The sequence below is a fragment of the Panthera pardus genome, unplaced genomic scaffold, assembly GCF_024362965.1.
Source record: "Panthera pardus isolate Hobbes unplaced genomic scaffold, ASM2436296v1 HiC_scaffold_21, whole genome shotgun sequence".
In the NCBI taxonomy this organism is placed as follows: domain Eukaryota; kingdom Metazoa; phylum Chordata; class Mammalia; order Carnivora; family Felidae; genus Panthera; species Panthera pardus.
The window spans coordinates 48,155,195-48,175,611 of NW_026526777.1; the positions used below are offsets into that span (position 1 = coordinate 48,155,195).

General features: G+C 40.2%; 1 protein-coding gene across 4 annotated transcripts in view; it reads left to right on the plus strand.

Moving 5' to 3' along the window:
* Positions 1-3,000: 3,000 nt before the first annotated feature.
* Positions 3,001-20,417, plus strand: part of ABL2 (ABL proto-oncogene 2, non-receptor tyrosine kinase) — a 112,700-nt gene continuing 95,283 nt past the window's right edge. For 2 of the 4 annotated variants that reach the window (XM_053909217.1, XM_053909218.1), the window contains exon 1: positions 3,001-3,452. In XM_053909217.1, the coding sequence (XP_053765192.1) occupies positions 3,296-3,452 (157 nt within the window). In that variant the 5' untranslated portion in view covers positions 3,001-3,295. The remainder of the gene's footprint in view (positions 3,453-20,417) is intronic. The other 2 variants (XM_053909219.1, XM_053909220.1) reach the window with 1 other exon arrangement.

Below are 20,417 nucleotides of genomic sequence, written 5' to 3' on the forward strand. Positions count from 1 at the left end.
AGTGAGTTGCTTGGTGCTGAAGGTCAGGAAGCTAGGCAAGAAAGGCTAATAGGAGAATCCAGCAGACATGACCTGAGTCGAAAGGAACACCGCGTTCATACAGATGTAGAGAAAGAAGTAGATATGAAAGACAATGTGAGAATGTGGCAATGGCCTGGAAATGCAGACTGGTAAAGACCGGGATCAGTGAAGCGTTGCTCCTGAGTCCCTTGCTTCTGGAAACAGTGGTATTGCTCCTATTACAGGGAAGGTAAAGATAATAAGCATCTGTCTTCAGTGTGCCTTGGTGATATGTCTGTCTGATCTTTCGTGCCAGCCCCTGGCTATTGGCTGGTTGAGGCTGGCCCTGTGCTACTATGTACCAGCCCTGCTGCTTTTTTTCACCTGGTTATTGCCCCCACCTGGAGCTCCCAGCTGCCCTCAGTTCGGTTTGAGACAGTACTACAGTACTACTTGGGATTGTTTTTAATGTTTAAAAAAAATGTTTTTTAGTGTTTATTTATTTTTGAGAGAGACAGAGAGTGAGCGGGAGAGGCGTAGAGACAGAGGGACAGCCAGACTCCAAAGCAGGCTCCAGGCTCTGAGCGGTCAGCACAGAGCCCGACGCAGGGCTCAAACCCACAAACAGTGAGATCATGACCCGAGCGGAGGTCATGGCTCAATCGACTGAGCTACCCAGGCAGTCCACAAATGTTTTAAATGTTTAAATGTAATTGTCAGTCAAGTCACTTGGCTTTTGTTATATTGAGATGAAATAATTTCCCACACCTGATGAACTAGGTTTCTCCCTAGTCTTATCACCATCCGCATTCTTAAAATTCCCATTTCACTTTGAAAATTAAAGAAAGGCAAATATCCACAAAATAAATGCCCATATCCTAAGTCTCCACTTACAGGATACTTTAGTTTAGATAGGATCTTAAGAATCAATGGTAGAGGAATCTTCATATGCAAAACAAAGGTATTACATAACAGTGCCCATGTGCAAAACCACGTAGGAATGACTAATACAGTGATATATGATTCTACATGCTTTTTGGGGAGGGGTTTGTGTGTGTTTTTGTGGCTGGTGGCAAGTGGGGGTGTGGGGGGGCTCATCTGAACAAATACTGTAGAATTTGTTTCATAACCTAAGTTATACAACTTGAAAAAATTAGGTTTGGGAAAATCTTACGGACTTTGAAAACATTCTTTTTTTTTGTACAAATAGTAAACGCTTATATGACACTTAATAAATGTCAAATACTGTTTTAAGTGTTTTATGTCGACCAATTTAATTCTAACCACATCCCTGTAAGATAGGTATTATTGTTATCATCACTTCACCGATGAGGAACTGGTGCACAAAAGGTGAAGTATTTGCCCAAGATTAAATAATTAATAAGTATCAGAGTCCAGTTTTGAACTCAGTCTGGCTTCAGAGTTCCTGCCCTTAACCACTGTACTATACTGTACTCATCTATTATGGAACATGCATGAATTAGCAGAGAGGCCATACCATTATCCTCAAATTAAAATTCTCTCAGATAGCAAAATCCAAACAAACCAAATTCTACTCTATGATAACCTTTATCCTGTGTCAATGATTTTTCCCCCTGTAGTTGCAAACACTTTGGGAATTAAAAGAAAAAAAAAGTATTTTAAACACAGGAAAACTTTGATACAAATGGAAAATTCACATTCTATCCAGTGCTAAAGCATAGTGCTTCTGTTCCCATTTGGGGGAGCAATTTCAGTCATTTCTGGTTACACCCTGGATGGCAATGGGATAATTCCATAGTGTTCTTATAGTGGTATCAGTGTCAGGGGATGGTTCATCTAAGGTCATCCTGGTTCTCCGGAAGATGCAATAAGGAAAGCTGCATCCGCCTTTCCCTCCAAACCTATCTTCCCAGTGGTTGTTCTGTTGCTTCTTTGCAATGCTTCCCATCCTGTCTGTTTTAATTTTAAGCAAAATTTCAGGGTGGTACCTGCAATAACTGACACTTTTTATCAAGGAAATACGGAAGTGAAGGGAATGGTAAGAGGGTAGTTATCAAGTTCTTTGAGAATTTAAAAAAACTGGATCAATATTAAGATGCAAGAATGTGCAGGGGCAGAATGATTAGTGGATATTTATACATACGTTGTGTGTGTGCATGGATAAAAAACACTGCTGTTTTGCGTCACCCTCTTTAGACAATATAAGCTAATGATGAGTAAGTTCTGACTCAGAAACAGGGTCAAAGAGAAACATTTTTTTCCCCCTTTGTCATCAAAAGGAGACCTGACCACGTGCACGGTATATAAAGCATACCGGTGGGAAGATTAGCTTTACTGTCAAGCATTGTTAAGGGTAACAGGAACACACATGTGGTTAGACGGTAAAGGAGCTCAAGAGGAATTCATGGTAATATGAGGAGTGGGGCCACAACTGCTTCTCCAGTGAGAGACTTCAAAGTGCAGACAACCGAGGCGAGTGCAACTTAACATCATGAAATAATTTCAAAACACTACAATAAAATAATAATGTACCTTTTTTAGTATCTTCACGTAAATTTTGTATAATCTTAGACTCTAGGCCTGCTGCTGACAGTGGTGTTGAAAGGGAATCTCCTGGGCGTTTTAGGGAGCCTCACCTGGATGGCAAGCAGCAAAAGCCTCGTGCGTTTCTGTCCCGACTGTGCCTGCTAAAGAGCCATGCACCTGGGGCGCTCACCGCAACTGATTGATTTGACAGGTGGAGGTGGGACAGGGATGGCTTTAGACCGTCCATCCCCCAAAGGAGGTAGCATGTAGAGCCGAACTTGGGAGGGATCGCTAAGGAGGATTCAGACCTGGGAGGCCCAGGTGGCGCGGAGGCCCACCAAAAGACCCGAAGGAGCTGTGGACGTGCCAGCGAGGTGGGCTCTGGGGGGACCCACCCCGCGAGGAGGCGGGGGCGGGGCGGGCGGGGCGGGGCCGCCGGGAAGCCCTCCCTCCGAGTAGCGGAGGTGACTGGTCGGGCTGGGGGCGGGAGACGCTCTGTCCCACGCTCGCCCAGTGCTCGGTGGTTTAAAGATGGCGGCGGCGGCGACGGCGGCGTTGGGGGCGCGGAGCCGCGGGAGGAGGAGGGAGGAGAATCTGTGAGTCGCCCAGAGGCAGCGCAGCGGCTGCTGTGAGGAGTCCGCGTGCGGAGCCGCCGGCGGCCCGACCGCTCGGGGCCGGGGCCTGGTCTGGGAAGGAGAGGCCGGGGCAGCGCCGGGAGCCTGAGGCCGGAGCCGAGGAGGAATGTGACCTGGGGTCGGCGGGGGCGCGGGAGTACGCGAGCGCAGGGATGGGGCAGCAGGTGGGCCGCGTCGGGGAGGCTCCGGGGCTTCAGCAGCCGCAGCCTCGCGGGATCCGGGGCAGCAGTGCAGCCAGGCCCTCCGGCCGCAGGCGGGACCTGGCGGGGCGCACCACAGAGGCCGGCTTCAATATCTTCACCCAGCATGGTGAGTGTCCGGGAGCCGGCGTGAGGGCGTGGGGGAGGCTGGGGGTGGGGTTGGGGCGGGGTGGGAGGCAGACAGGCAGCTCTAGGGGGTCGAGGGGTGGCGGGGTGCCTGAGACTGGGGGCGGAATCCGCTGCCATCTGGGCCAGTCACGGGAGGCGAGTCACACCCCTCCCCCCCTCCCGTCTCCAGCCTGGCTGGCAGCTCCTGGGGGCGGAGAAGGAAAGAGAAGTGGTCTTAGGGACCGTGGATGGACTGTGCTGTATCTTGGGACACTGTGTGGCTCGGTGAAGACGGTGGATAGTATCCCCAGGGGAGGGAAGGATGCTGGGAGGTGTGGGCTCGATCCAGTAGGTGTTAGTGTAAATCGGTCGTTAGCGAAGGGAACGGGTTGTGCCTCAAGGGATTTGGAAATAGGAACTGAATCTCAGGAGATAGTGGCGTATAAAGTGTATATGTACGTATAAGTCAGACTAAGAGCAGTGTCAGAATAGTGAGCTGTGACCTGAAATACTATTCCGTGGCAAAGATAAGGGTAGTGTCTCAGTACTTTTGACGTCCCCACCCTCCCCACCCCCGCCCCAAACTGCACATGAAGGGCTTTGCTAGACCCTCCTATGTTCTGCTTTTTTTTGAGTAGGATACACTTCTGAGAAGCTGGTAGGGGTTAGAGGTTGGTGGTCATGGTTAGGACTTTGGATGTGAACAAGAGTTTTCTTCCTTGTTCATATGCACATGTGTAACATGTATCCTGCGCTAGTCTGGAACCTATTGCTTTGGCTTCATTATCCAGGTATTTTTAGAATGGTTGTCTCCCAACTCTTTTGATCATACCCTCTTATCAGTAAAAGAGCATATACTCCAGGAACTTATGTATCTGTTAATTATATATGTACTTGTTCTGCTGTACCGATATGTTATGTAACTTGTAAATGCACACAGAAATAGAATTTAAGAAAGGATGAGATGAGAAAACAAGTATAATGAGAATTCTGATATTTTTCTACCCTGCAGCCCACTGGATCCATTTGCACTTCCTCTGAGCTGCACCCACACCACTTTTGAGACCACTTTTCTAGAGGAAGGAAGAGTGGCGAAGGGGGAAAAACAATTGAGCTTCATGGGTTATCGTGAGATATCACAAGACCTTAGGCTGAAGAGATAGATGTCACATGGATAGATGTGACAAGGACTGCATAGTTGAGGTTGGATGAGAGGTTGGAATTTCATTAAGGAGGCGTATAGAAAATAATAAAGGATAAAAGATACAGGGTGTCTAAATTGAACAATATAGGGAGGAGAAGGAAGGAAAGGAAGTGTGACTGTTAGAAATGGAGTTTTGGAGGAAATAATGATTGTATGCATAGCATTATGCAAAGAAAAGAGATGAACCTGGGGAGCTGTGGCTGCTAGCTGAGTTGTATCACAGAGCTCTGGGTTTGGACTTTGTGAGCATGCTGAGTTGTTTCTCAGTGGAGGAGATACAAATTATTTTGGGCCATTCAAGTGTTACATGTCTACTATTAAAGATGTGAGTCAGCTTCTCTTCCAGGTATATGAACATTTTTATGAAAGTGCTATATATGAGTTAGCTTTTATTGAAATCACTTTCTAAAACACAGGAGGAAAGAATGGATGAATAGTTTTCAAGGAAGATCATTCAAGTAGCCTCACTTTGTGGGAAGTGTTAGTAGGCATTAAACTTGGCCCAGTAGGGCAGCAGTGATTCTCTTCCTTTAGCATCTTACTGAGGACAGAAACTTTTCAGAGAAGGAGGAATGTCATGGAATGGGAAGAGATTTTGAAGGATGGATAGGACTTGGATCTATGGATCAAGAAAAAGAAGACAGGCTGGGCAGGAGAAAAGACTTGAGCATGAACAATGGGAATTAACATAATTTGCTGATGGGATAGTGAGGAGACACCTGTTTGGAGTGAAGCAAGTCCTCCAGGAGTAAATCTTAGAGCAAAAATGGCAAGAATCAAATTCTGGCCCTGGCTCCACCTGGCTGTGTGATTTAGTCACTTATCATCTTTGGGGTTCTCTATCTGCAAGATGTTGGATTGGATGAATGCTGAGGTACCTTCTGACTCTAAGATTTTATGATTCTAATTGAAGCAGTGGGAAGAAAGCTTTGAATATATTTGATTGGGCCTGGGTAATGGAAAATGTGGCAGAGGAGTTGATATCAGTTTACCTGATTGGCTAATTCATAGACTATATCATCAAGCCCAAGTGTGAAATGCTGAACAGTTGGCCTTAAGTGGATGCAATGGAAATGGGTGGGGGTGGGGGGGTGAGGGTGGGTAAGTTTGAGGGATATTTCATTCATTGAATAAACAAAAATTTTTTTGAGTACCTATTATGTAACTGGGCTCTGGGGATCTTGCTGTGAGCATAACAAGAGTCTCTGCCCTTGTAAAACTTAGAGGACTTCATGATTCAATATGGAGGATGAACAAGAGATCACTTTGGAATATTTATAGAGGCCATTAACTCTGGGGCCATTCTGCCTGGATTTGAAACCTGGCTCAGATGCTTATTATATATGTGACCCCTGGGCAAGTTATTTAACGTTTTTGTGCCTTGGATTCTCCTTTTGTAAAATGAGGATAAGAGCACCTAATAATAATAGTATGTAGATTAAATTAGTTAATATATGTAATGCATGATAAGAGCTAAATTTGTGTCAGCTGCTGCCATTACTACTATTATAAAAATAGGGGTGAGTCGAAGACTGTAAGGTTTTGAAATTGGCTGAGATGATGATTATTGACAAGTTTGGAAGTGAGAAGCTAATTGAAAGGTTGGGAATAGGGTAAGTTTGTTGCCAAAGTCTAGTATGAAAAGAATGTCATTAGCAAATAATACAGGAAACAAAGGTGAAGTGAGTACTGTTTCTAGACAGATCAGTGTTTATAAACTTTTCTGTAGATCGGAGTTTCTCAGCCTTGGCAGTGTCGACATTTTGGGGTGGATGGTTCTTTGTTGTAGGGGGCTGTCATGTGCTTTGTAAGACATTTGGCAGCACACTGGCCTCTACTCACTAGATGCCAGTAGCAACACTGGCCTCCAGTTGGGACAACCAGAAAGGTTTACAGACATTACTAAATGGCCCCTGAGGCAGGGGGTAAAATTGCTCCTAGTTAAGAACTGCTTAGAAATACATGACACATTCTGAATTGAACGAATGAATGAATGAGATTCAAAAGCTCCTCAATCTATCATTTGACATTTACACAAAAAATTTGGATCCTGGAACGAGTATACAAATGGTGAGTTTCACGAGATATTAGCACATCATTTCATAGATGGAGTTGAAGTCTGGCAGGCTATTGAGTTTACATGTAGGTTTAAAGGTAGATCAAATGTTGTTTTGTAGTTAATCAGTAAAAATGTACAGATGTTATAGAAATGGCTTAATCGGAGTCCATGATTTTTCTTCTGTAGGAAGAAATATTTTCTCGTTTAAAATGAGAATGGTATTTTTATTGTTTTTTCTTTTTTTATTGTTAATGTATGGGTAAGTTGTTATAACTTGTCAAAAGTGATTTTTATGAAAATAATTTAGAAGGAATAAAAATAATAGGGCTGTTTTTGGTGTGAAAGGGGTGAGTGATATATGACTTTCCTGAACTCTGCTATTGGACCTTTTTGGTGAGCTGATGTTTTGTGACTAGCGATATGGGGTTGGATACTTACTTGTCTTTTTTTTTTTTTTTTTTTGGTATATTCTCCATTTATTTTTTAAATTTACATCCAAGTTAGCATATAGTGCAACGATGATTTCAGGAGTAGATTCCTTAATGCCCCTTACCCATTTAGCCCACAACCCCTCCAGTAATCCTCTGTTTGTTCTCCATATTTAAGAGTCTCTTATGTTTTGTCCCCCTCCCTGTTTTTATATTATTTTTGTTTCCCTTCCTTTATGTTCATCTGTTTTGTCTCCTAAAGTCCTCATATGAGTGAAGTCATATTTGTCTTTCTTTGACTAATTTCGCTTAGCATAATTCCACCCATGTAGTTGAAAATGGCAAGATCTCATTGTTTTTGATTGCCGAGTAATACTCCATTGTATATATATACCACATCTTCTTTATCCATTCATCTGTCGATGGACATTTGGGCTCTTTCCACACTTCGGTTATTGTTGATAGTGCTGCTATAAACATTGGGTGCATGTGTCCCTTTGAAACAGCATCCCTGTATCCTTGGATAAATACCTAGTAGTGCATTGCTGGGTTGTAGGGTAGTTCTGTTTTTAGTTTTTTGAGGAACCTCCATACTGTTTTCCAGAGTGGATGCACCAGCTTGCATTCCCACCAACAATGCAAAAGAGATCCTCTTTCTCTGCATCCTCACCAACATCTGTTGTTGCCTCAGTTGTTAGTGTTAGCCATTCTGACAGGGGTGAGGTGGTAGCTCACTGTGGTTTTGATTTGTATTTCCCTGATGATGAGTGATATGGAGCATTTTTTCATATGTCGGTTGGCCATCTGGATGTCTTCTTTGAAGAAGTGTCTATTCATGTCTTTTGCCCATTTCTTCGCTGGATTATTTGTTTTTTGGATGTTGAGTTTGAAAAGTTCTTTATAGATTTTGGATACTAACCCTTTATCTGATAGGTCGTTTGCAAATATCTTCTCCCATTCTGTCGGTTGCCTTGTAGTGTTGCTGATTGTTTCCTTTGCTGTGCAGAAGCTTTTTATTTTGATGAGGTCCCAATAGTTCATTTTTGCTTTGATTTCCCTTGCCTCTGGAGACATGTTGAGTAAGAAGTTGCCGCGGCCAAGGTCAAAGGTTTTTGCCTGCTTTTCTCCTTGAGGATTTTGATGGCTTCCTCTTATTACATTTAGGTCTTTCATCCATTTGAGTTTATTTTTGTGTATGGTGTAAGAAAGCGGTCCAGGTTCATTTTTCTGCATGTCGCTGTCCAGTTTTCCCAGCACCACTTGCTGAAGAGACTGTCTTTTCTCCATTGGATATTCTTTCTTTCCTGCTTTGTCAAAGATTAGTTGGCCGTATGTTTGTGGGTCTGTTTCTGGGTTCTCTATTCTGTTCCATTGATCTGAGTGTTTTTGTGCCACTTATTGTCTTTTTAATATCTGACAGACCTTGGAATAGTTGAGGATTTCACTTCAGCTTTACTTTTCTCATTTGCTGAAAATACTATTAAAAATTAACCTGGGGCACCTGGGTGGCTCAGTCGGTTAAGCGTCCGACTTCAGCTCAGGTCACGATCTCGCGGTCCGTGGGTTCGAGCCCCGCGTCAGGCTCTGGGCTGATGGCTCAGAGCCTGGAGCCTGCTTCCGATTCTGTGTCTCCCTCTCTCTCTGCCCCTCCCCCATTCATGCTCTGTCTCTCTCTGTCTCAAAAATAAATAAACGTTAAAAAAAAAAAAATTAAAAAAAAAAATTAACCTTAAATTGTGACATTTTGAATAATAAAAATTTTCCCTTAAACTCATCAGTTTAAGTGAGCTGATTTGCTTATTTATTTTGGATCTGTACTTCATGTTTTAATGTTTGCAGAATGAAAGATTAGGCACCCCAGGTTGAAAATGATACTGTAGAAAGAATAGGAAGGCTGTTAAAAGGGAATTTTAATTATAGTGGCCTAGTCACTGATTGCTTGTGTATGTGTGTGTGTGTGGGGGGGGGGGGGGGGGGTCACTGATTTTTTTTTTTTTTTTTTTTTTTTTTAAAGTAATCTCTATACTCTTCCTGGGGCTCAAAGTCATGACCCTCAGATAAAGAGTTGCATGCTCCAGGTGCCTGGGTGGCTCAGTTGGTTAAGCAAGCATCTGACTCTTGATTTTGGCTCTGGTCATGATCTCATGGTTCCTGAGGTTGAGCCTAGCCTTGGGCTCTGCACTTTGGGATTCTTTTTCTGCCTCACCCTGACTTGTCCTCTCTCTCTCAAAATAAATAAACATTTTGAAAAAAGAGTTGCATGCTCTTCTGACTGAGCCAGCCAGGTGCCCACTGTTGTGGCCACTGATTCTTAAGGGAACTAAACTTTTCCAAAGAAATAAACTGTTACATTTTTGTTAATCTCCAAATCTGCAGAAGTTACAGATGCATAACTGTGACTCTGCTTATAGCAAAATGACAAAATAAGTTGTGGTACAGATTCTCTTCTCACAGCCCAATTGACAGTAAGGTCCCAGGTAAATTGTGAAGTCTGAAGTTCCTTATTTTATTTATTTATTTTTTAAGTTTGTTTTTGAAAGAAAAAGGATACAAGCAGGGCTGGTAGAGAGAGAGAGAGAGAGAGAGACAGAGACAGAACCTGAAGCAGGCTCCAAGCTCTGAGTTGTCAGTACAGAGCCCGACCTGGGGCTCAAACTCACAAACTGCGGGATCATGACCTGAGCTGAAGTCAGACTCTTAACCGAGTGAGCCACCAGGGCTCCCCAGTCTGAGGTTCCTTCTTAAACGTCTTCAGCATGCTTAAAAAGAAGGCAAAAGCCAAACAACAGAAAAACCAGCGTCTTGCCCCCTCTAACCTCCTTTCAGTGTTTTTTTTTTTTTTTTTTCCTCATGTTCATTCTTTAATCGGGAATGATGATAATTATATTTGCATAGTTTTAGAGTTTATGAAGACATTTTATGTCCTTTATCTCATTTGAACTTTATAGCTACTCTGAAATAGGTGGGAGCAGGTATTGATCTTCCCATTTTACAGATGAAGAGTTAAAAGAATTAAATGACTTCCTAAGGTCAAGTAGCAGTGAAGTTATGGGATTGAAACTCAAGCTTTTGCCTCCAAATCTTTGTTCTAGTGTAGAGATTTAGAGAACATGTGTTTTAGAATTAGAATTGGATTAGTTTTATGTCTGACATTAGTAAAGTGTTTACAGCTCCCAACCTATAAAATTATATACTAAGTACTCAATAAGTAGCAGTGGGGTTATTTACCTGGAGATGGTTGTAGAGATTATATGAGTTGTGTGTGAAAATGTTTGTTTTGTAACCCATGTAAAACACTGCTCTTGTCTTTTTTTTTTTTTTTTGCTCGTGTCGTCTTGAGGGTATGCTAAAATATAGAATTGTCTTACCATTTATATTTTAAGTCTCTGTGTTCTCTCTGTAAGTTCCTTCCCCCCCCCCCCCAATGTTTTTTGATTATTAAAGAACTTTGAGAAAGCATCAAAAAGGTAGGGAAATTTTGGGGACTTGAAGTCACATTAGGCCTTCCTTTTTCTGAAAGTAAATGTCCTCTTCCCCTCCACACCGCGCCCCCCCCCCCCCCCCATTTGAATGTAGTTCACACACAACTATGAATTAGTTTCAGGTGTACAACATACTGATTCAACAATTTTAAACATTATGCTCTGTTCACCACAAGTGTAGCTACCATCTGTCACCATGCAGTACTATTGTGATACCAGTGAATATATTCCCTGTGCTGTGTTTTTTATTCCTGTGACTTACTCACTGCAAACTGGAAGTCTGGCTCTCCCACTGTCCTTCACTCATTTTGCTCATCCCTCCTCCTACTTCCCTCTGTTGTGGCAATATCAGTTCTCTGTTTATAGGTGTGATTCTACTTTTTGTTCATTTTTTTGTTTTTAGATTCCACATATAAGTGAAATCATATGGTATTTGTTTGACTTCTTTCACTTAGCATAATAGCGGCTAGGTCTGTCCTTGTTGCAAATGACAAGATCTTCTCTTTTTTTTTATGGCCGAATAATATTCTGTTGTTTGTGTATGTGTGTGTAATGTATATATGTGTACATCTGTATACACACCCCCACATAGTTATCCATTAATTTATTGATGGACACTTATATTGCTTCTGTTTCTTGGCTATTGTAAATAATGCTGCAGTAAACATAGGGGTGCATATATATTTTTGAATTAGTGTTTTAAATGTTACCCTCTTAGAATGATTTGTCTTAGAGGTTGGTTCTCAGAGGACCCACAGTCCATGGTTATTTTTCACTCACTCTTTTCATAGGGTTGACGTTTTTTCTTCAGAGAAATTGAACCAGAAACACAGGCCAATGCAAATGTAACGTTTAGGTAGACATCTCCTAAGCTGGCACAGTTGTTTGCTGGTTAATATTTAATGACTTATCATAATGCAGCCTCCTTCATCTGATATCCTTTGAGACTTTTTTGTGCCTCTCTGTATTATTTTTACCTCTGGTTATAAAGTTTCTTATTAAAAGCATGTTTTAGTAGGACTTTTATATTGATTTTGTGAGTCATATGGGCTTTTTGTCATATACGTGAAATTTCAAAATACTTAAGAATGTTAACCTCATTAATATTAATAGGTTTCTTCTGGAATAGGTAAATTTGGAGTTTCACTGTAGATTCTTCACCAAATTATATAGAACAGATGTTCACAAACTTTAGTTTGCAGAGTTTGTTAAAACACAGGTTGCTGGGTCCCATCCCCACTGGTTCTGATTCAGGTCTGAGGTGGGGTTTAAGAATTTGCATTTCTGACAAATTTCCAGTTGTTGCTGACGCTGCTGGTTGAGGGGCACACTTTAAGAACTGTGAGAACACTTTGGGTAATGTGAGATTAAGAAGAGTAATGGATCAGCGTTATTCAAAGATTGTCAGTTGAGTCAGAAAACATAATGTATTGACTCTGTTTTACTTAAAACTGGTTCAAAAGACCATTTGTTCCAAGTCGAGTGTCCACATGCAGGTGTCCACTGTCTTTTACCATCTTTTGGTGGCAGGAAGAGAGGTCTTTTTGCTTTGGCCTTAACTTTTTTTAATCTCTGAGAGTTCATAGTTTAGAGGTCTGTTAAGAGATGCACTTTTGAAAGAACCTAGTGTGTGAGGGAAAAGAGAGGTAGGGCTAGGGTTTTGCTGACAGATTTAGGGCAGGCCTCAGTTACTGGAAGAAGTGGTGAAGAAATAGTTGCCATCTATTGAGTGAGGTGTGCCAGGCATGTTCTAGGCACTTAATATCTGTTTTTTCATTTAAACCCATAAAACCCTACTTGCCCAATTGAAAAATATTAGAGACCAAAGAAATTGTGTGTGTGTGTGTGTGTGTGTGTGTGTGTGTGCGTGCGCGTGCATACAGAGATTTTTAGGCTTTTAAATCTCTCTTGAGACCAGTGATGCAGTTTTCAGAATGGTAGGCAAGAGTTGATCTGTATACTCTGTGGCTGTGGATTGAGACTTGGATATTGTCTAACAAAGGGAGCAGTAGGCACTCATGCTATTTGGAATCTCATGGCAATGTTGAACTACTGTCCTAACTTCTAGACTTAGTGTTATTAATATTTCATCCTTAAAATTTATATTTTATATAATTTAACATATAAGTATATTAATAAATACATGTCTTATATATTTGTATAATTTTATACTTTCACCCTCTGATAGATTATAGCTCTCTTCTCTTGGCTTTTTAGACATGAAGAAGATTTAACAGGTATCAGTGATTGCCTATTAAAGGATGAATGCATTAAGCCCTGTTTCTCTATGAATGTGGAAGAGTATAAAATATTAGTCACATATACTCTCTGATATTTATAGTGGATTTAATTAAACCATACTGGTAGAAGTTCTTTAAAAAAACTACCAACTGACAATATTGTATACCAATTGCATAAATATTTGTGTAGATGACTCTTAGGTTCTAAGATACTAGGTTGTAAGAATTAATTCTTCTGCCACATAGTAGATGTCCTTGAGTAATTGTGGAATAATTTTTCTTATTCTACATTCTTTTATATATTTTTATAACAGTCATTGTCAATGAAAAACATTTTAAATGACAGTATGTCTAATTAGTAATAATTTTACTGATAAAACTATGTAGGTAACTATTTTTTTCTCTGTATCCAGATATACCCCTAGATATATAGAATATCCATATGTAAGAGCTAATACGCTAGGGTGTTTGAGTGTAAACAAATAATTTTAGGGGTGTATTATCTTACAAAATGTTAATGTTAAAAATGAAGTACTCCAGTGTTGTGGTATTGGAATATATATAGCCACTTAAAGTCATATATTTAAAATTTTTTTTTAATATTTATTATTTGTTTTTGAGAGAGATACAGAGTGTGAGCAGGGAACGGGCAGAGAGAGAGAGGGACACACAGAATCCGAAGCAACTCCAGGCTCCGAGTTTGTTAGCGCAGAGCCCAATGCAGGGCTTGAAGTCACGTACTGTGAGATCATGACCTGAGCCAAAGTCGGATGCTCAACAGACTGAGCCACCTAGGTGCCCCTAAAGTCATATATTTCATTTATAGTTGGAATATGCAATTTATAAGGAGACTTTTTTTTTCTTTGTAGGTAATATGGCAGAATTAAGAAAAAAATTTAATCCTCCAGAGTACTTTCTGTTTCTTTACTCAATTCTATGGTAATTACCTATGTTAATGACTCAATTGTTAGGTATTATTTAGAACTGCTGCCCAAAAGAATGATGTTGCTTAAATAGATGTTGATGAACATCCTAATGAAAAAAAACTATAAAACTAGTTTTGTGTGTCCGCATGTATGGAAGTGTGATATTTTGCACAATAACTCTTGGCTACTAATCGCTGCCTTTTGGGATTGGGTGCATGATTTCAGTATATAAATTTATGGTTATAACACTAATTAGAACAGTTTCTCTGTATTGTTTGTGCTTGAACTTCCACTCAAATTCATAGGTTGATACACATTAAATATAATACTATGCCAACTTTAATATTGGTTGCTAAAAACCTAGGAACCTATATTAAGCTCTCCCCCGCCCCTTTGCTTCATGTTGTGAATGTGCTGAGTCTCTGGTGGTGGGACTGCTGGCTTCTCCACAGTGAACTCTGCCAGTATTGGTTTTTGATCCAGCAGAACACAAAGCTCAGCAGGCCCAGGCGATTTATATTTCCTGGTTTGCTTTCCAAGGAGAGGGAGGGTTTAGAAACCTTTCACTTGATGTGGTCAAGGTCAAAGAAAATGATCTGTGGCTTAATATATTATGCAGTATGTACACATACAATTTGTTAACATGTTCCTCTCTCTACGCTAATTCCAGCAAATTAAAATAACAATATTGAGCCAGGACTAAAGATTGCTACTTAGCATTTTGTGGTTCTAGATAATTACTAAGACAACGTTTTCCTAAAACTAGCAGTACTAACAGGCACAGTTAGTATCACCCATCTGTTTCTTATAGGAAAGAAAGGATACATGAAGGCTTTTGTATGTGTATAACAAAACACACAAGCTTTCTTTTATTAATTTTGAAATTTGTATTTTTTAATTGTATAAAAATTTATGAAGAGATATCTCAATGTAAAAAAAAAAGTCAGTACAGAAGCATATAGACAAGACGTGAAAGTCCCCTTTGATATTCCTGCCCATGATCCTATATTCCCTTGTTGGAGGTAACTAATGTTTATGGTTTGATGTGTATTTTCCCAGAACTTTCTATATATTTACATATATATGAGTATATGTATTAATAGTTCTCTTGTTATTATAAATAGCATTGTACTATGTGAATTTTTTTCTCCCAAATTTGTTTTTTGTACTTAGTGTATCTGGAAGACCCTTCTATACCAAATGTATAGATTTCTCATTCTTTTCTGTTTTTTTTAAATGCTTTTTAAAATTTTTTTAAGTTTGTTTGTTTATTTATTTATTTATTTATTTTGAGACAGAGAGAGAGAGAGAGAGTGAGCAGAGGAGGGGCAGACAGAGAAGAAGGATAGAGAGTCCCAAGCAGACTCTGTCTTTGCTGTTGGTGCAGAACCCAATGGTGAGGCTCGAACTCCCGAACTGTGAGATCATGGCCTGAGCTGAAATCAAGAGTCGGGCACTTAATCGACTGAACCACCCAGGCACCCCTTTCTCATTCTTTTCAACAGCTCTATTGTGTTTCATGCTTCAGATATATCTATTAAGCATTTCATTTGGATATTAACCATTTTTTTTTATTGAGGAATATTTGTTTACAAGATTATCAAAGATTTCCTTTTTTCTTTTGGTATTTTTTCCCTTTCTATTACCAAATTGAACCTATGTGAAATATTCATTCATTCATTCACTGATGGTTGGAACCAATTTAATTTTCCATTGTGGAGCCCAAGGTGAGGCTTGTTCTCACGACCCTGGGATTATGACCTGAGCCAAAATCAAGAGTCGGACGCTCAACTGACTTAGCCACTCAGGCGCCCCAGTAATTTTTCCTTTAATTCTCTTCTAGGGAGGCAGTTATAATTTTTACATTAGTATCTTTCTACCAACAATTTTATTCTCTTAAAAATTTTTTTTAAGTTTGAAAAATTTTTTAAGTTTATTTATTTATTTTGAGAGAGAGACAGCGTGAGCAGGGGAAGGGTAGAGGTGGGGGGGAGGGAGAGAGAGAAAGAGAGCGAGCGAGCGCGAGAGAGGGAAAGAAAGAGAAAGAATCCCAAGCAGCCTCTGCACCGTCAGCACAGAGCCGGAAGCAGGGCTCAATCTCCCAAAACCGTGAAATCATGACCTCAGCCGAAACCGAGGGTCGGACACTTAACCAACTGAGCCACCCGGGCGCCCCGTAAAGTTTTTTTAAATTTTGATGGGGGGGTACAGAGAGAGGGAGAGACAATCCCAAGCAGGCTTTGTGCTGTCAGAGCAGAGCCCAACGTGGGGCTCAAACTCCCTAACCATGAGATCATGACCCAAGCTGAAATCAGGAGTTGGATGCTTAACCATCCCAGCCACACATGTGCTCCCTGCCCATTTTTTAATAGAATTTTTTGTACTATTGGTTTGTATAAAATTCTTCTTAAAGCTAAAGAACTTGATAGGTCTTTAAGAAGTCTGTCTTAAAAGATTATTTCTGAATTTTTTCATAATGTACCACTTACATCTTTGGATTTTGGTTTTCTTGCTAGTTTAGGAAGTTTTGACTATTTTCCTGGCTTTCACATTATTTGTCTTCTCTATTTCCTCTGATGTCCTTATATTTACATATTAGCATTCATTGATCTTTTTTCTATACCTCACCATTTTTATTATAAAATTTCACTGAATTTCTGATTTATTTACTAATTTATTTCAGATTTAATAGTGTTGAACTATTACATTACTGTAGTTGAATCTTTTACATTAGCAGTTTTCTGTGAGTGATCTGTATGAGTAGGACTCTTGGTTAAAAGTAATTAGAGACTGGGGCGCCTGGGTGGCTTGGTCGGTTGAGCGTCTGACTTTGGCTCAGGTCATGATCTCACGGTCCGTGAGTTCGAGCCCCGCGTCGGGCTCTGTGCTGACAGCTCAGAGCCTGGAGCCTGTTTCAGATTCTGTGTCTCCCTCTCTCTCTGCTCCTCCCCTGTTCATGCTCTCTCTCTGTCTCAAAAAAAATAAACGTTAAAAAAAAAAAAAAAAAAAAAGTAATTAGAGACTCCAGATTATGTAATCTATAGAAAATATTTATGGGGATAGTGGAGGCTCAAGGACAGGAATGCAGCTAGGCTGGCCTAGACAAAAGACAGGGAAGGTTGCTAGAAACTCAGGAAATATTTATTTTTTGACTTTTGTTTTGGCTGTTTGCTCACGTGATTCTTCTCTCTTAGACATTCAATTCATATCATACTTCCCATTTTTTAATGTCTTTTCTGATCAAGAGAATGGTTTATAGTAAACTTTCATTTCTTAGTTCCAAATTCTCAGGACAGTCATTGTGATTGATGCTCAGATCACCTATAACAGGGTTTCTCACGCTCCATAATATTGACATTTTAGGCTGGATGTTTTTTTGTTGTGGGGCTGGTATGTGCCTTGTAGGATGTTTAGGGGCATTTCTTGCTCCTACTAACTAAATGGTGACAACCAAAAAACTAACTAGTTGTGACAACCAAAAAATGTCTGTAGATAGTGCCAGTTTCTTCTTGGGGGTAGAATTACCCCTGGTTGAGAACGAGTGACTTAGAATGTGTTTGGCTGTTCGGGGCATACCATTGTGTGAGAAGGACTTTTTAGGAGAGGCATTGTGAGCTAGATAGGTACTCAAGACTCCTGATAAATATTTTTATGGTTTTTTTGGTAGTAATTTTAAATTAAGTGCTGTTTTCCATTATTGTTAGTCATTCCTTTTAAAAATATTTTTAGGGGCGCCTGGGTGGCTCAGTCGGTTGGGCGTCCGACTTTGGCTCAGGTCACGATCTCGCGGTCCGTGAGTTCGAGCCCTGCGTCAGGCTCTGGGCTGATGGCTCAGAGCCTGGAGCCTGCTTCCGATTCTGTGTCTCCCTCTCTCTCTGCCCCTCCCCCGTTCATGCTCTGTCTCTCTCTGTCTCAAAAATAAATAAAACGTTAAAAAAAAAAATATTTTTAAAGTATTTGGCATGAACATGTTTCTTGTTAAAATCTTCAATTGGGGGACACCTGGGTGGCTCAGTTGGTTAAGTGTCTCTCTGACTCCTGGCTTCGGCTCAGGTCATGATCCTGTGAGTTTGTGAGTTCGAGCCTTGAGGCAGTCTCTGTGCTGACAATGCAGAGCCTGTTTGGGATTCTCTCTCTCCCCCTCTCTTTCTGCCCTACCCCGCTCATGATCTCTCTCTCACTTTCTTTCCCTCTCTCTCTCGCAAAATAATAGAAAAGTCAATCTTCAACTGGAGTTGTAGAACTTGCCATTTTTGGCCATTTCTCTGAATCTCAATTTCTCAATCTCCTGCTGATATGTTTTTCTTTTCCGTGAGAGTGTGTGTATATGTATGAGGGTGTTGGTTGTTACAAGATAAAATTTATGATTTTGGTAGCCAGACAGACATAGGTATGAAAATTTAGAACTGGGAGAGACCTGGGCGCCTGGGTGGCTCAGTAGGTTGAGCATCTGGCTTCGGCTCAGGTCATGATGTCATGGTCCATGAGTTTGGGCCCTGCGTCGGGCTCTGTGCTGACAGCTCAGAGCCTGGAGCCTGCTTCGGATTCTGTGTCTCCCTCTCTCTCTGCCCCTCCCCCACTCAAGCTCTGTCTCTCTCTCTCTCTCTCTCTCTCTCTGTCAAAAATAAACTTAAAAAAAAAATTTAGAACTGGGAGAGACCTTAGAAATCCTGTATTCTAATACACTTGGTTTACAGGTGGGTAAACTATGCTTTGAGAGATGAAACAAGTTGATTGTGGACACATAGTTTAGCAGTAGAGCACAGAAAGATTCAGGTCTAACTTATTTTTCTAGGTTTAATTTCTAGTTATCTTTTGTTGGCACTTAGTTTTTGCTTTTGGTATTATTATTTATATAGTATTTAGCATTTGTATGCCAAACTCTGCTGTAAGAATCTCATTTAATCTTAATCCAGTAAATGATGAAAACGGGTCTCAAAATAAGGCATGTCTAACCCGAAAAGTTATGCTCTTAACCATTTTGCCTTAATACTAGCATAGTAGCATTGGGAGAGAATCAGGTGCTTGTGTGCCAGACACTGTATTCTGCTGTCTCACTTAATCCTCAAACAACCCTGAGAAAAAAATAAATAATCCAATTAAAAATGGGCAGAAGACATGAACAGACATTTCTCCAGAGACATCCAGATGGCCAACAGACACGTGAAAAGATGCTCAACATCACTCATCAGGGAGATACAAATCAAGACCACAATTAGATATCACCTCACACTGTCAGAGTGGCTAAAATCAAAAACATAAGAAACAAGTGTTGGTGAAGATGTGGAGAAAAAAAAAATTCTCATGCACTAATTGTGGGAATACAAACTGGTGCAGCTACTGTGGAAAACTGCATGGAAGTTCCTCAAAAAGGTAAAACTAGAACTACCCAATGATCCAGTAATTGCATTACCAGGTATTTACCCAAAGAATACAAAAGCACTAATTCAAAGGAATATACACACCCCTATGCTTATTGAAGCATTATTTACAATAGCCAAATTATGGAAGCAGCCCAAGTGTCCATCAATAGATGAATGGATAAAAAAGGTGTGGGTTGTGTTTGCACACATACACACACAGAATGGAATATTATTCAGCCATAAAAAAGAAATGAAGTCTTGCCATTTGCAACCACAGAGATGGAGCTAGAGAGTATTATGCTAAGTGAAATAAGTCAGACAAAGACAAATAGCATATGATGTCACACATAAGTGGACTTTAAGATTAACAAATGAACAGAGGGGGGAAAAAAAGACAAATCAAGAAACAGACTCTTAACTATAGAGAACAAACTGATGGTTACCAGAGGGGCATTGGTAGGGGGGATGGTGAATTGAGTGATGGGGATTAATGAGTACACTTATCATGATGGGCCCTGAGTAATGTGTAGAGTTGTGGAATCACTATATTGTACATCTGAAAGTTATATAACTAACACTGTATGTTAGCTGGAATTATGTATACTGGAATTGAAAAACAATAAAAAATAAGTATGCAATGCATGGAAAAAAAACCCTGAGAGCTATACATACTTAATAGTTTTAGCTATGATGAAGATGATATTTAGTTGAGTTAGAGAGGTTAAGTCTCCTTTAAGACCACAGAGCTAGTAGGAAGCAGAGCTTGGGTTAAGTTTTATGGTTTTCCCGATTCTCTGTTGCACCTAGCAGGAGATATCCTGTACTCGTGCTCCACTGTCTTCCTAAAGCCCTCATGATAATGTAATAAAAAGAAAAAGAAAATATAATAAGTATAATTCACTTTAATAAATATTAATAAATATTACTATTTTGCTCATTTTGTGACTAACCTTTATCTACTGTTTTTATTTCTCAGGTATTTTTTGGAATTGATTTTGAAAGAAATAATAACAAAAGAAAGCTAGATAATTACTATTAGCAGGAAAATATTTCTTTAAAAAGTTTATATTTAAGAAGGGTACCTGGCTGGCTCAGTTGGAAGAGCATGTGACTCTTGGTCTCAGAGTTATGAGTTTGAGCCCCACATTGGGTGTAGAGATTACTTAAAATAAATATGTTAAAGTTATATGAGATATTGATCTACCAAGAATGAGATTGTGTTTGCTCTCTCATCTTGATGTAAACAGTTTTTTTATACTTGGAA